Genomic DNA, 17,475 nt, shown 5'->3' with positions numbered 1-17,475 from the left:
TCAGCGGACATTCTGAACTGCTGGGCTGGCTCAGACCAGTTGGAAAGGTTGTGCACACACCATATACTTAGCAGCTGACGGCAGTCACCTATGCTTCTAGCACTTGTGTCTGGACCTTCCGTACTCTGCTCCTGCCAAACTTGATGCTACCTTTGATCATTATTTGGCTAGAATTGTTTTGAAGAAATGGTGTCCGCTGATGCAAAAAATAGCATATAAGCTGCCTAACAAAAATTCTGTTACTGGCTGCCTTCATACGAGCAATCGTTTTATGGTTTATGTCTAGCCAGTCACATGATTCCTGTTCAGCTTTGCAAGCTATTTTTTCGTTTAAGGCTGTATTCCATTTACATGATGTAGGGTATGACAGTGCATTGCTTTAATGTAGATGGCACAGTCTTTGAAATGTTTTAAAATAATAAGTGAATATTGTCAAATATATTGTCTTTGTAGTTAATGGACAGATTCTTATTTGAGTTGGAGTTTATGTGAAGCATCTTTAGGTGTGGAAATTTAAGCATCTTTTAGAAATACAGTATGGACTTATTTCCAAGCTAGAAATAATATACCAGCTAAAAGCAGTATTTTTTTTTTTTTTTAAACATGTTACCTGCGTAGCTGAATTGCTTATTGGGGGAAGGGCAGGTTGTTGTCTGCTGTTGTCAAAGATTACATTATGGAAGATAAGCTCACTGGGGAACTTCTAACATGCAGGCCCTCAGATGGAGTGTCCTCATTCAAACCCATCTATGGGCCTTTTCAAAGCATGTGACAGATAACTTTTAAAGGCAAGTAAACCACTCTTGCTGAGTGATTGTTACCTGGATTTCTGGAACAAAATAGAACCTTGTTAGGGGTATTGTTCTTTAGCTGAGACGGTCACTCCAGGATCGGGGCTTTTTCAGTAGGAGCCTGGGTCTGGTGTTGAGGGCAGCTGACTTAATAGTGTTATCAGATATGGTTTAACAGCCTCACGTACTCACACTGACATTCTTTGTGCCTCCTGTTGTTTTCATATCCATATTTTTCTCCTGTTATTTTAACGTTTCATTTTTTTAAAAAGTTTTGGAGGGGTAGAGGGGTAGGAGTGAAGTTTGTTTATAGAAGTCTAAGTTCCAAATTCAAGATCCATCCTGTGTCTTCCTTTTTGATCATCATTAATTTACTTGTTTCAGAGTATTTGGTGAATGCTGCTGTGATGATGTTACATACCTCAGTTCATAGTTCTTCAGGTACTCTGTCTACCAGCTCTAATCCCTTGACTCTATTTTGTTACCTCCACTCTATTATCATAAGGGATTAGATTTAGGTCATACCTGGGTGGCCTAGTGATTTTCCCTATTTTCTTCAATTTAAGCCTGAATTTTGTAATCAGGAGCTCATGATCTGATTTCATTCCAGTCCCAAAGAAGGACAGTGCCAAAGAATGTTCACACTACTGTACAGTTGAGTTCATTTCACATGCTAGCAAAGTAATGCTCAAAATCCTTCAAGCTAGGCTTCAGCCATACATGAACTGAGAACTTCTAGATGTACAAGCTGGGTTTAGAAGAGGCAGAGGAACCAGAGATCAAATTGCCAACATTTGTTGATCATAGAGAAAGCAAGGGATTGCCTGGTAGGTCAGCTGGTAAAGAATCCACCTGCAATGCAGGAGACTTGGGTCTGATCCCTGGGTTGGGAAGATCCCCTGGAGGAGGGCATGGCAACCCACTCCAGTATTCTTGCGTGGAGAATCCCCATGGACAGAGGAGCCTGAGAGTTGGACATGACTGAGAGACCAAACACAGCACAGAAAAAGCAAGGGAATTCCAGGAAAACATCTACTTCTGCTTCACTTATTACACTAAAGCCTTTGATTGTGTGGATCACAACAAACTGAAAAATTCTTAAAAAGATGGGAATATCAGACCACCTTACTTGTCTCCTGAGAAACCTGTATGCAGGTCGAGAAGCAACAGTTAGAACCAGACATGGAACAATGGACTGGTTCAAAATTGGCAAAGGAGTACATCTAGGTTATATATTACCACTCTGCTTATGCAGAGTACATCATGTGAAATGCCAGGCTGGATGAATCACAAGCTGTAATCACAGTTGCTGGAAGAAATGTCAATAACCTCAAATATGCCAATGATACCACTCTAATGGCAAAAAGTGAAGAAGAACTAAAAAACTTCTTGATGAAGGTGAAAGGGGAGAGTGAAAAAGCTGGCTTAAAACTCAGCCTTCAAAAAGTAAGATTATGGCATACAGTCCCATCTTCATGGGAAACAGAAGCAGGAAAAAGTGAAAACAGTGACAGATTTTATTTTCTTGGGCTCCTAAATCATGGTGACTGCAGCCGTGAAATTAAAAGATGCTTACTCCTTGGAAGGAAAGCTGTGACAAATCTGAACAGCATCATAAAAATCACTTTGCCAACAAAGATCTGTATAGTTAAACCTATGGTTTTTGCAGTAGTCATATGTGGATATGAGAGTTGAACCGTAAAGAAGGTTGAGCACCAAAGAATGGATGCTTTTGAACTGTGGTGCTGGAGAAGACTCTTGAGAGTCCCTTGGACTTCAAGGAGACCCAGCCAGTCCATCTTAAAGGAAATCAGTCCTGAATATTCATTGGAAGGATTGATGCTGAAACTCCAATACTTTGGCCACCTGATGCGAAGAGCTGACTCTTTGGAAAATAGCCTGATACTGGGAAAGATTGAAGGCAAAAGGAGAAAGGGGGCAACAGAGGATGAGATGGTAATATAGCGTCACCAATTTAGCGGACATAAATTTGAACAAGCTTTGGGAAAGATTGAAGGACAGGGAGACCTGGTGTGCTGCAGTCCATGGGGTCGCAAAGAGTCGGACACGGCTTAGTGACTGAACAGCAACAAAGCTATGATGATACTAATGTAAGATTCTCAGCCGGCTTTGGCCAAATAGTGTATTAACAATAGAGGTGTTCAAAAGCAGCATTAGGGTGGATCTGTTTAGAATTTGTTAGGCTGTCTGAACCTAGTTCGTGCTAAGTTTTTCTCTAAATGCTCGGCTGAGAGAAAAATCCTTCAGAGAGCGTTTGGTGTGTCTCTTTCTTCTGGTCCTTAAGACTCCTCATCAGCTTAGCAAGAGGTTTCTTTCCTGGTCTTGATCGTAACCAGAAAAAGTGGGAAACTTTGGTAATCTGGAAGATTACACAAAAGCATGAAATAAATACTTGGGTTAGCATTTTAATCCATCTGTGGAGGCTGTTTATCCGTTATGCACTAATTTGTTAATTCAGCAGATATTTTGTGGTTTTGGGCTCCAAAATCACTCCAGATGCTGATTGCAACCATGAAATTAAAAGACACTTACTCCTTAGAAGGAAAGTTATGACCAACCTTGATAGTATATTAAAAAGCAGAGACATTACTTTGCCAACCAAGGTCCGTCTAGTCAAGGCAGTGGTTTTTCCCGTGGTCATGTATGGATGTGAGAGTTGGACTGTGAAGAAAGCTGATCGCCGAAGAATCGATGCTTTTGAACTGTGGTGTTGGAGAAGACTCTTGAGAGTCCCTTATACTGCAAGGAGATCCAACCAGTCCATTCTAAAGGAGATCAATCCTGGATGTTCATTGGAGGGACTGATGCTAAAGCTGAAACTGCAAATACTTTGGCCACCTCATGCAACGAGTTGACTCACTGGAAAAGACTCTGATGCTGGGAAAGGTTGGGGGCGGGAGGAGAAGGGGGTGACGGAGAATGAGATGGCTGGATGGCATCACCAGCTCAATGGACATGAGTTTGAGTGTATTCCGGGAGTTGGTGATGGACAGGGAGGCCTGGCGTGCTGTGATTCAGGGGGTCGTGGAGAGTCGGACACGACTGAGCGATTGAACTGAACTGAACTGAACTCTGTGCTTAGGTACTGCTTCTAGATACTGGGTGAACAAGACAGGCAGAGTTCCTATTTTTATGGAGCTTACACTCTGCTGTTGGGAGATAAATAGCAAACATGTAAAAAAATTATTTTGAGTAATAATGAGTACTACACAGAAAATGAGACGGAGTATAGGATAGAGAGTACCTGGCGAGGGCATGCACGAGGGGCTGTTCCCCTCACTTGGTTATGTAATGACCCTGAGGAGGAGGATTCCAGCTGAACAGTAAGGAGATAGCCACGTGCCTAACTTGGGAGAAGAGTGTTGCAGGTGTAGAAAAAAGTGCAGAAGTGCTCACGTGTCCAGGGACAGAAAGAAAGCCAGAGTGGCTGAAGTATGCTGAACAGAGAGAGAAAATGGGTGTGGAGAGGTATAAGAGCCATAACTCACAGGACTGGGAAAATAAATTTGACTTTGAGGTTTTTTTATTATTTTTTTTAACTGTCATAAAAAGCCACTGAAGGGCTTTTAATCAGAGCTGAGATGTCGTCTTCAGTTCAGTGCAGTCGCTCGGTCGTGTCCGACTCTTTGCGACCCCATGAATCGCAGCATGCCAGGCCTCCCTGTCCAGCACCAACTCCCGGAATTCACTCACACTCATGTCCATTGAGTCGGTGATGCCATCCAGCCATCTCATTCTCTGTCGTCCCCGTCTCCTCCCGCCCCCAATCCCTCCCAGCATCAGAGTCTTTTCCAGTGAGTCAACTCGTCGCATGAGGTGGCCAAAGTATTGGAGTTTCAGCTTCAACATCAGTCCTTCCAGTGACAACCCAGGACTAATCTCCTTTAGGATGGACTAGTTGGATCTCCTTGCAGTCCAAGGGACTCAAGAGTCTTCTCCAACACCACAGTTCAAAAGCATCAATTCTTTGGTGATCAGCTTTCTTCACAGTCCAACTCTCACATCCATACATGACCACTTGGAAAACCATAGCCTTGACTAGACTTATACATGCTTTTAACATAAGATAGCTCTGGCTCTTGCCTGGACTAATACTAAGATCTTGCCGTGGTGTAGGGGAAAGGTGATAGTGGATTGGGATTGGCATTGTAGCTGTGGGGTCGAGCGGTGGTTGATTTTGGGTTATGTGTTGAGACAGAAGGCTCCAGAGTGGGACAAAGAGGAATCAAGGATGAGGTAGGATTTGGGGCCTGAGTAGTTGGGCGGATGTTGGTGCAGTTTATTGAGGAAGGCGTGGGGGTGGAATGCATTCTGGCCGTGGTAAATTTGCAGAATGTGGAAGTCATCCAGGTGACAGTGGTGATGAGACAACTGGGCCTTACAAGACCGAAGTGTCAGGAGAGAAGTAATGATATAGTAAGTAATGATGCTCAGAGCTGGAGATAGAAATCTGGGAGCCGTGGGCATAAGGATTGTATTTCAAGTCACAGGACTGGTATGACCACTCTCCTAGACTAAGGAGAGCATATGTGGAGGAGAAGAGAAAGTGTCCAAGGACAGAGCATTGGGCAGAACTTGGAGGGTTTCACGAAGGAGGAGATCAACCGAGTAAATGCTGCTGAGACTGAGGAAGAAAAAGCTTGTGGATTGGTTATTATTACTCATTATTTAGGCATTTTAGTCATTTGTCTGGGCTATTGTCTAAGAAACCGCAGAGACAAAAGGATTTACAAATAGCATAGAACTCTTATTTTCCTATCTCTTAAGTGGAACTCGAACTTCTGTAGGTATTTAGGTATTACTGTGGGTATTTAAGGTGAACTGGTTACTGTATGTAAAGGTTCATGTTCTATCTGCAAGAAGGGTATTCACTAAGATTTCTGAGATTTTTCAAACGCTTTAAGCAGTTTTCAATCCCTTAATAGGACTCTTAGAGGGAGATTTTGATTTATTCTATTTTGTAGTTGAAATTTGCCCTGTTATATGCAGTTCACCAGGGATGTTGTTAATCGAGCCTAGATTTGTCCTCAAGGACAGTTTAGTCTGAACCAGTTTCTAGGACCCATCCTTATAGATAATCCTTCCTTCATTTAATGGCTTTCTATAAGGTAGCACCTTTTAGCTAAGAATATTGAGGTTATAAGGGACTTAACGTCAGTTTGAAAATAGGCTGTTACCGTGGGAAAACCCCCACCTCCATCGTCAGTGATGCCGGCGCATTTCTCCCCTGCTTCGGTGTGTGAAGATGTCAGTCAGTTCTGTTGACTCCTTCTTTTCTTATCCCCAGAGGTGACCAGTCCCGGAAGAGAGCTGGGGATGAGTTGACTTATAGTAAGTAATGATGCTCCTTACCATCTTTGATGGTTTTGTGATGTGAAGCAGCCTCTGGCCATAATGATATCCACAGAGTTCCTAATGGTGGTCTCCAAGGGCACTGTGTATGGTCAAGGTCAGACTGTTCCGTAAGCCGTGGCATCTGGAAAGCCCAGTTGCTGGTGGTAGTTCTCAGGCAGTTGTCAAGAGACTGCCAGTTCTTTCTTCTCCACTCGAATGAGATAAGTATCCAGACTCAGTTCCGGGTGATGTGGTCCCCTTTCTTGTCATTCACAGTCACATGGTTTTGAGGTTCTTTTCCTGATCTACTTTTGGGAGAGGGGTGAGAAATATGTGTCACATAAGCAGATTTCTACCATTATCAGATGCTGGCTGCTGTTAATATTTCTCCCTTTTCCAATTTTTTTTTTTTCCAGACAGCTCATCAGCCTGTGCAAGTTCCAGAGGGTACAGATAGTGAATGTATTGAACGTACTTTCCTTCCTGAAGAGAGGACACTGGAGCTGCAGAGACTGTGTTCAGAGCACAGCGGGGGTCCCGCAGACACTCAGGAGCCGTGTCACCAAGCTGTTCTTGGAAGAGGATGCTGGACTTCTTTCTTTGGTTTGTAATTAAAAAAAAAAAAAAAACTAACAAAAACAAAACAGTTGCTGCTAGACTTGGGTATGATTTTGAAATGGGACAATCTTCTAATGAGTTTATCTACAGATTCCGTGAGGAACACACATCATGAAGAGTGACCATTGCTAACTGAGATCCGGCAGCCAAAATCAGCAGCTTCCTCCAAAAAATATAAGAGCAGAAGAATTTTTTTAAAGCACTTGTTTGGTTCATTTGTGGACTTAGCACTTTGGCATATTGGTTTCACACATCAAGATGTCTTTTGCTTTAAAATCAAGCAGATCATTACAAAATACAGTATTTTTCACCCATAACCAAAACAACCCCCTTTAAAAGAAAGAGTTGGTCTTTATTTAGCATTAGAAAGTCTTGTTACAGGAAAATGCTAACTCTGCTTTCAGTGTAACTTCTCCCCTCCCCACACCCCCATCGGTTCACAGCTCTTTTCTACTCTGTGCCTTGAGCTTTCTGCACTTTGCAGCTCTGTGACCGTGTTGTCAAACTCACAAATGCTTCCCGAAAAAGCTGATGGTATCACAGTCTGACCCGCCAAGATGTCGGGTGTGACTTCATAGCAGGACGCTGAAATCAGCTGGGAAAGAGAAGCACGTTATGCACGGGTCAGATTTCCCCCTGCCTTGCAGTGGTATTTTCTTGTTAAATGTTGGGGACCAACTCTTGTAGAACACTTCCATTCCTCTGCCATTGAACAGGCTTTCCCTGGCTGTTGTAGTGTTGGCATTACGCTAGTTTAGGGTTGGGCAGTACTTCAGCACTAAAGCTCACTTTTTAATACTGTTAAGAATTACCCAGTGGTCAAAGCTGGTTCCTGGGATGCTCTCGGAAGCAGATACGGTTATTAAATCCAAACGTAATCAATAGTGTGGGTTTCCTGATCAGTCTCATTTTAAATGGGTGAGATAAATACTTAAAAAGTCTGCAGTCTGTATCTTTTAAAACATTATATTCGAGTGTCATAGAGAAGAAGTAGCACTGCTGTTTTAAGGCTCCCTTCTGGCTCTGGCCAAGCTATATTTTCTGTTTCCATACACTCACAGTGCTATTTAGTTCCTTATAAAAGACTCTGACGCTTACCCTATTGATTTTGAAAGGCAAAGGAAAATAGATGCGACAAGTAGAAAATGTGTTCCTTCTCAGTTTTGCTTAAATCTAAATCAAGCATATGCTTGACTCTCTTTGGCTTTGTTGGCTATGTCAGACTGATTTATCTCTTCAGAGGACTAGGGGCAAAAAAAGAAGACATATCAGGAATACTGACTATCATACTTGTGATTTGCAGGTTGTTCATAGAATTGCCTCTGCCAGTTCACTTGGTCCTTTGCGGAGAGCAGGGTCGGGATGAGTTCGAAGTGTTGTGTTAGGAGCAAGTCAAGTCATCCAATAGAAATCCTCTATTTGTAAAATTAATATTCAGAGTAGCAAAAGTTAAAGGTTGTTCGATTTATTTTTTTAAGTACTTATCAACCAGAGTTGGTAGATTTTGAGGAGGACTTTGACCCGTGCTCCTTTAATGCCGTTAGCGTCTTGGATTGTATTGATAAACACTGAATTACTGTTAAGACTAGTTAATAGGCTCTCACTGTGCCCTGTACGGTTTGATTTGCCACATCATAACATTCTAATGTCAAGGAATAATTCTCTTTTATCATGAAGTTCAAATTTTACTTTACTCAATGGAATGCTTACTGCAGGCTTATAAATATAACACCTGCAACCAAATTCTTTCAAGTAGTTTTAATAATAATATTTCTGAAAAAGAATTAAATTGGAATGTTTCCTTAAATGTGGATGACTTCTTCATTATCCTAGTAATGTACCCAAATGCTTTTTCTGGGAAGGAAGTATTCTTTGGCCAACAACGGAACCTTCCCTTTGAAAGCATCACATTAGGATGTGAATTGGCATTAAAATCTTTGGATGTTTTTTGCATTGTTTAGTTAATGGGGGAATATTTTGTATTGTCTTCTTTTTATTATTATGTGTGTGTTAAGAAAGTGGGCAGAGGAAAGTTTGCAGAATTTAGTCTCTCTGTAAATTTTTGCACAGTGGCTACAGCTCGCTATGGGTGAGGGCTTAGTGGTGCAAAGCTATGATTGGAAGGCACTGGAGGAACACCTTCTCCCAGTGCATTCAACCTGGTTCTTACTCATCTTGGCCTTTTGAGGTATACTGTAGTATGAAGAACTTATTTCTTTAACTCAGTATTGACCTTGCTTATTTAATTGGGATTCTTAACAAAATTCTTAGTCTGCAATGAAGAAGTAAGAAATGCCTCCATTTTGTATTGACTAAGCACTGTCTGCCTATAAGTATTTCCTGCACGTGTTCACTTGTATTCTTCTTGCCAGTACAGTGTGTAGTTTACACACCATAGTTAAACACTGGCTTTTTATGGGGCCCAAATCATCAAAGGCAGAGAATTGTAAAGCAGGTTGATCGTCTCATGAGTCACCACATGCAGTTGGTTTGCCAAATGGACTAGTGTATACGTGCAGCCTGAAACCGGACCCTCCAGGGAAAGCCAGTTCACTCACTGTGGAATGGTGACACTTCACATCAATAGATGATCGTTATTTGGAGAGATGGTACTTATTTTAAAGTTGGCATTAAGCTTCAGTATGTGTTGTCTCATATCCTTCTCTCATCACAGCTGCACCCTAACCTGACTGCTGTGTTTTCTGTGGGGCAGAGAGCAAAACCTGGTGGTGTGACTCTTCATCTACTAGTTCTTAGATAGGAGTTAGTGAAAAGAGACAAATACCTGGGCGCATGAGTTGTGCATTATTAAATTTTGTGGAAAAGTGACTTTTTTCCCTGTCCCTTTTACGAGTTGGAGGCGGTTCCCCTCCCCTCCCTTCGGAAAGTCAAAGTGTAAGTAAGTGAGCTTGCAGAAGAGTGGGCTGTGGCGATAACGCTGCACGCACAGATATCCCCAGTGCTACAGCCCCACGACGCCGTCACTCCTCTTGCTGCATGCCATGCTTTCTGTAGGTTGCAAATTTGCACACACAAAGAATTCCTCAGGAAGAGTTTGCACACGCATCACCTCGCTGTAATATTCCGTACCAAACAAACAAGGGATTTGAAAGTTTTTCAGCACAAAAGGAGAACTTCAGAGTGATGGTCTGTGCACACGTACAAGCAAAGGTAATGGTGATATCGCAAACACAATTGGTTTCCGGAGCTAAATGAGCAGGAGTGCTTGTGTCGTAGTATTTAAAGAAGCTGTTTACTCTCCCAGGGTCACCCTTCAGATCTCGTCTTCTCACTGAGACCGGCTCTGTTTTCTTCTCTGTGTTTTTTCTTTTTTATTGCAGTTTATTATTTCCATGATTATTACACGAGGCATTACCCTTGAGCTAAAATTCAGTTGTCCAATAAGCAGCTAGTATTAGATAACATTGTTCTATGAATATACACTAATCTGGGTTATTAAAAAACTTTACAATTAAAAAACAAAACAGAACCCCTGCATTAGTTATCCAGTCATTGTTTGGATGTTCGTTTGTTTGTTTGTTTTTAGTAGTATCTCATTGAGCTTCAGAGTATTATGTTGACTTTAATCCACTTTAGGTCTCTTCAGTTCAGTTCAGTTCAGTTGCTCATCATGTCCGATTCTTTGCGACCCCATGAATCACAGCACGCCTGGCCTCCCTGTCCATCACCAGCTCCCGGAGTTCACTCAAACTCATGTCCATCGAGTTGGTGATGCCATCCAGCCATCTCATTCTCTGTCGTCCCCTTCTCCTCCCGCCCCCAATCCTTCCCAGCATCAGAGTCTTTTCCAATGAGTCAACTCGTCATATGAGATGGCCAAAGTATTGGAGTTTCAGCTTCAGCATCAGTCCTTCCAAAGAACACCCAGGATTGATCTCCTTTAGAATGGACTGGTTGGATCTCCTTGCAGTCCAAGGGACTCTCAAGAGTCTTCTCCAGCACCGTAGTTCAAAAGCATCAGTTCTTCAGCTTTCTTCACAGGTCTCTTAACAGGACTTTAAGATCAGAATATAAATCCCTTGATGTACACCTAGAAGAGATTTATAAGGACCTTTTTAGTTGTGATTTCTCTTTTCAGTAAGATTGCATAAGATGAAATTTATGTGTATCAGAAGTTAAAACAGAGGTCATAGGTATTCATGGAGAAATGGTTTTCCTGTTATTTTCCTTACCGAGTTGAAATTTGACCCAGTTTCTGGCCACCAGGATCTATGAAAGGACCTTTGTTCTTTTCAAGGGAAATGATTCCTCTTCTATTCCTACTGTTCATTAACTCAGTCATTGACACTTTCCCATGTCCACTGGCCAAGACCTCATTTCGAACCTCTTTCCAGAGCCAAGTGGCACACGTACCTATACTATTTCTGCTTATGTTGGTGGAGTGGCTGTGGGAGAATTTAAGAAAATGGTAATTAGAGGTACATTCTTATAGGACCGTAGGGTATATTGTACCCCTACTGATTGGAAATTATCTTCATTTCTGGTTGGATTGCATTGTTTAGAAATGCAATGTGTTATTGGCTTATAATTCTGGGAAATTGATAGTGTGGCTCTGAGGTGAATTCTGTGGTTTGAAAAAAATAAATATTTTGTATTGATTCTCAAATGTCATTTCAATGTTGTGACTATGTACTAAATGCAATAAGACTGTGGCTGTTCTCTTCAAAGGGTATGTCTTGTTCAACAGTTGGCAAGTTAATTGCTCTCATTTGCCCTGTTTGTCAGTATTACAGCCATGCAATTCAGGAGTTGTTCAGATGTGATGTTGAGGGGAGCTATGACTGGAGACAGGGATGCTTGAGAGTAAATGGGAGGCCAAATGCAGACAAAAGGCTTCTGCCACCTGCCAGCGTAGCCAGAGCAAGGCTGAAGCGATGAAGTCTATTTCCTGGGGGTCCTTGTTTGTCAGAAAGCATGGTAGAGCTTAGAACAGGGTGTTCTCTACATCAGCTCTTTTATGAATCCAAGAAGAACAAGATGGTGGATGAAACTCTTACTGACTGGGGATTCAGAGCCACTGACTTTGGCTCTGACCTTTAACTCTTGATGGATTTTGAATCACTCCTTCTGTGTTAGGGTGTATACCGTCACTCTAAAACATTGTGGTTAATGAAATAAATCTTGTACAGATGTCCTTGGCCTTGTTATGTTGATACCTGGTTTACTGGAACTTTGTTTTAATACAGAATGTATGGTTTTGCTTATATTCATGATGCTTCCTAAATGATAACGACACTCCATATTCTACCACATTCATTAGCCTACAGCATGAGTGGCCATCCTGACCTCTACACCAATGTGAGTGTGTGTATGTGATGATGGTGATCAGTGATGACCAAATTGGATTTATCTCAGGAATGCAAATTGGTTAATGTTAGGAAATCAATTAATGTGACCCATCTATCAACAGATTAATGTGTGATCAGATTGTCTGTGAAAATCCAAAATATCTACAAGGCAGATTAGTAGCCTTGTGAGTTTATCAGGGTTGCTGGAACACAATCTATATGCAAATGTCTATTACATTTTCATGCAGCAACCACAAGCAGTAATGTCTGTAAATTTTTAAAATATTGTTAAGAAATAGAATTTATACTAGGAACAGAAAAGTCATAAAGTACCTAAAAATCGTAATAAAAGATACATAAGCCTTTTAATGAGAAATCGATAATTTTTAAAAAGCACCTTTGTTGACATAAATAGAGAGACAGTGGTTGGTAAGATCATCTCAGTCTCAACTCTTTCTCCGAGTCTGTTAGTAGATTAAAGTAAATCAAAAAAAAAAAAATCCCAGCTGATGCTAATATCTAAATGGAAGAACAAAGGACCATGGATATCCAAGATACTAGTAAAGAAGGTGAGGTATGAGGAGAACTAGAATTACCGGAGTATGACCCTCACTGTGAAATACAGTGAGTGCTTAAAACACTGTGTAGTTGGCACCGAGATGATAAGTAGATGAACGGACAGGAATAAAGAGCTCAGAAACTGACCCACTCATGTTCTAGAACCAGCTTTTGTTAAAGGTAGTCATTGCAGATAGTGAAGAAGAGGACGGATTATTTCTTAAATGGGGCTTCAGTTATTTTTCACAAAGGAAAAAAAGTGAATTGGACTTCAACTTTCCACCAGACACAAAAGTTAGTCCCAAGTGGATTAAAGATTTACTGGATTAAAGTTAAAACTGTAAAACTTAGAAGATGATATAGAAGAATATTTTTTATGACTTTAGGGGGAAGGGGAAAAGGTGCAAACCATTAGTTAAGCAATAAATAATTTGGTTGCACTAATAGTAACTACTTTTGTTTACCAAACATGCCACAGAATGAAAAAGTCAGGCCAAACTGGAACAAGGTAGAGATAATCATGACATATGCATAATCCTTAAAAAGCACCTGAATGTATATCAGTAAGAAAGCAACGACTCAGGAGAGAGCTGGGCAAAAAGCACAAGTAGGCATTTCACAGAAGAAACAGAAATGGCCCATAAGCATGAAAAAGTGCCCAGCCTCATCAGTAATCAGGAAACACGCACTGAAACCATAAGTAGCAGTGTCTGGTTCCTATATTGGCAACAATTAAAAAGTCAGGCAGCGGGGGAGGGATAAATTAGAAGCTTGGGATTAGCAAGTGCAAACTACTACATATAGATAACCAACCAGGCACTGCTGTGTAGCACACGGAACTTTATTCAGTGTTCTGGGGTGAACCATAGTGGAAAAGAACTTATGTGTGTATAACTGAGTCACTTTGCGGCACAGCAGAAATTTATGCCACATTGTAAGTCAACTGCAGTTTTAAAAAGGGGGGAGGGGTCAGAAATACTAAAAATTGCAGAGGTGGTGACAGCAGGAACTTCATCTGCTACTCTGCGTGTAAGTCAGTACTACCACTTTGGAAAATAGTATTAGCTAGTGAAGTTGAATGTCAGGTGTATCTTAAGAATTTTAGAGAAATTCACATCAGATGTGAATACCCAGGAAACATGTACAGCAATGGTCACAACAGCAGTGTTTGTAGTAATCAAAAAGGAAAAGAGCCAGCTGCCCACCTACAGGGAAATGAAGAGATGAAATGTGTGTGTGTGCATGGGATCTGTGTCGAGGCCTAAGTGCAGTGCACAGCCTTGTGCATCAGCCTGGGTAAGTCTCAGAAACCACATTGAGTTACAAAGAAGCAAATCAGAAGAGTATAGTCAGCCTAATTACCTTTATATATAAAGTCATAAGACAGTATATTCTGTTAGGGATTCATAAGTAGTAAAACTGTAAAGAGAATTATTAACATTTAAGACCATGGGGCTTCCCTGATAGCTCCTGGTTCTATTCCTGGGTTGGGAAAATGTGCTAGAGAAGGGATAGGCTACCCACTCCAGTATTCGTGGGTTTCTCTTGTGGCTCAGCTGGTAAAGAATCCACCTACAATGTGGGAGACCTGGGTTTGATCCCTGGGTTGGAAAGATCCCCTGGAGAAGGGAAAGGCTACCCACTGCAGTATTCTAGCGTGGAGAATTCCACGACAGAACAACTTTCATTTTCAAGACCATGGTTTCCTTGAAGGTGGGGTAAAGGGGAAGTGAGAACAAAGAGGAACATTGGCTTGTAAGCAGTTGAGGATAGGAACATTTTGATCTTAGTAAACATGTCAGTTCTTGAATTAATATATAAATTCAGTGCAAAGCCAGTCCAAACACCAAAAAGTATTTTAAGTATAAAAAAATTTGTGTGATAGTATGAACAGATGAAAGTAAAATCTTCATCGAAAGAGGGAAAAGGAACTTGCTGTACCAAAAAACACTTTTTTTTACAATGGCAATTAAATTTTTTCACTGGTGTCAAAAGACAAGTTAATGGAAGATGGTTTAAAATAGACTCAAATGCTTTTAAACATGTTAAAGGTGGGTATTTAAAATGGTTCTGATCATGACAGATTATTCAGTGGAAAGTGCTGACCCAGCTGGCGAAAATTCAGTCATACAGTTCACCAAAAAGAAATTCCAGATGGACTAAAAATTATAAGAACTAGAAGACAGTACCATTTATATTTTCTTGAGGTGGGAGACACTTGTTCTATGAATGTAAGCAATGGTCTGGAAACAGAACCCTGTGTAAATCAGTCGCCCAACTGCACTGTGTAGAGCACTGACCCAGCATCTGTACATACATACATATTTTTAAATTGTCTGTGTACTGTACTAATACACGTAAGACAAAAAGTAGATGAGAAAGATGAGGTGAAAATGTTTTAAAATACTTTTTGTGTGTATTGTGGTTAAAAAAGAAAAAACCCTTTACTCTTTCTGAAAAGTTTAGTAAGAGCCATATTATTTAAAATGCTTCATTATTTTTGAAACTCCTAGTTTTAACACTTCACAATAAAAGCAATGTGTGATTCTAAGGTAAGTTTATTTTAATGCTAAGTTCTTATGGCTATTGTAGCTGGGAAAAAAAAAAAAACAACCACTTCATTAAGACGTGGATCCAGATGACTTGGCTTTCTGAAAAACAGTACTGTTTTCAGTTCCATCTATTAGTCTTAAAGTGTTTGTTGAAATCTTTGTAATAAATTTCCATCTGTCTCACTGTCCCTAACTTTTTCTTGCTCAGTAATTGTGAGTGTGGTATTTTTATTGTTAAATGGTTTCAAGATCTACTGAAACTCACTTTTGAATTTTAGTTCCCAAGTTTGAGTGTGCTCTTATAAGAGGTTTTATAGGTGAACGATTTTGGACAACACATTTTTCATAAAGCTGGAATCATGTCTAGCCATTTTGAGATGCTCTTAACATGAATTTCTTTAGAAAAAGTAGCAACTTTCTTTCTCAGTATAGCATCTTTAGTTTGAAGGGTTGGATAAAGTCTTTTTTGTTTTTAAAGTACCTCCATGTTTGCATTATTGACAGGCACTTGTCACTACAAAAAAGGTTGGCAAATTGCAGATGTGTTTTTATCACTAAAAAATAAAGAACATATTTAATACTGATGATACTTTTTCAAATGTTACTGTGAGATAACCAACAAACTCTTCTGGGATTTAAATTTCTCCATCTCAGAAAATGGGACTACTCAGGTGGCTCAGTGGTAAAGCATCAGCCTGCCAATGCAGGAGCAGCAGGAGACTTGGCTTAGGTTCCTGGGTCCGGAAGATCCTCTGGAGAAGGAAATGGCAACCCACTCCAGTATTCTTGCTGCAATAGCGATAATCCCATGGACAGAGGAGCCTGGCAGGCTACAGTCCATGGGGTCGCAGAGAGTCAGACACAACTAAACAGTCAGACACAACTGGGCATGCACGCGCACACACACACACATCTCGTAAAATATCGTAAAGATGCTCTCATGTAAGATCAAGTCTAAGTCCGGTTGCCTTGTGGGGGCACTCAGACCACAATTTTCAAGAAGAGAATGGTGTCGTCGTCCCAGCATTGTGGAGTCCCACTGCTCCTTTCAGAATACATCGCTTTTTAAACCAGTATTGGGGGAGTGAGGCCTCCCCGGTGGTGTAGTGGTTAAGAATTCACCTGCCAACGCAGGAAATGCAGGCTTTGCAGATTCAATCCCAGGATCAGGAAGATCCCCTGAAGAAGGAAATGCCAGCCCACTCCAGTGTTTTTGCCTGGAAAGTTCTATGGACAGAGGAGCCTGGCAGGCTATAGTCACAAAGAGTCAGACACTACTGAGCCAAGCGTGCATGCACGCGTGCGTGGAGAAATAGAAAATCCATTAGAAAACCATAGTAATAGTTGCTATAGACAAGGTCGACTGATGAATGCTAAATTAGTATATGGAAGTTGTTGAAGGAGAAATAAACTCAAAAGTTGTCTCATTCTTCAAATATTTATTAGTGTGGTTTTAACACATGTATAGAAATGCTTTGATATTTCTGCCTTCAGGAAGTGGAGCTTAATTACACTCCCCCTGGATATGGTCTGGACTCAGTGACTGGCTTCTGAGTATGGAAAAGGTTTCATCACAGAGAAACCTGGGGGCAGCCCTTTAACCAAGTGGTCACAGTTCACATCCCAACCATGAGTCATGTGGTATCCTACCCCCGATAACGATGCCCTGAGAAGGACACTTCACCTCTGTGGTGTCAGACAAGAGGGGGATTTTCTCCAGGACACCTGACTGCCCCTCTTCACAGGTGTCAAGGTCGTGAAAAACCAGGGAAAACCAAAAACCTGTGACATGTGAAGGTAAGTACAGAGTCATGGTGACAAAATGCCATTTGGCATCCTGAGATTGAAAAAAGATATAAGTGGAGTAACTGGAGAAATCTGGATAAAATCTGAGGCATAGCGTTGCTCTGATGACTTCTTCATTTCTAGAAATGTACCATGGTTGTCAAATTGCATGCTTAGTCATGTCCAGCCCTTTGTGACCCTGTGGACTGTAGTACACCAGGCTCCTCTTTCCTTGGGATTTTCAGACAAGAATCCTGGAATGGGTTGCCATTTCCTCTTCCAGGGATCAAATCCATGTCTCCTATGTTTCCTGCATTGCAGGCAGTTTCTTTACTTGCTGAGCCATTGGGGAAGCTTGTACCATGGTTACCTGAAGTTTAAACCCTAGGGGAACCTGGGGGAAGGATTTATAGAAACACTGTCCTGTCTTTGCAAGTCTTGATAGGTAAATCTGTTTCCCCAAGAAAGCTTCTTTTTTTTTTCTTTAATCCCATGGGTTTCTCAGAA

General features: G+C 41.1%; 1 protein-coding gene across 1 annotated transcript in view; it reads left to right on the top strand.

The window, feature by feature from the left end:
- CACUL1 (CDK2 associated cullin domain 1) overlaps positions 1 to 15,768 on the top strand; it is a 74,799-nt gene extending 59,031 nt beyond the window's left edge. The window contains exons 8-9 of the mRNA XM_055424557.2: positions 6,100 to 6,143; positions 6,563 to 15,768. Coding sequence (XP_055280532.1) covers positions 6,100 to 6,143; positions 6,563 to 6,603 — 85 coding nt within the window. The 3' untranslated portion in view covers positions 6,604 to 15,768. The remainder of the gene's footprint in view (positions 1 to 6,099; positions 6,144 to 6,562) is intronic.
- The last annotated feature ends 1,707 nt before the right edge of the window (positions 15,769 to 17,475 follow it).

The sequence above is a fragment of the Moschus berezovskii genome, chromosome 12, assembly GCF_049115385.1.
Source record: "Moschus berezovskii isolate FMDL1 chromosome 12, NW_MosBer_1.0, whole genome shotgun sequence".
NCBI lineage: Eukaryota > Metazoa > Chordata > Mammalia > Artiodactyla > Moschidae > Moschus > Moschus berezovskii.
This window is presented reverse-complemented; position numbering and strand designations above follow the sequence as displayed.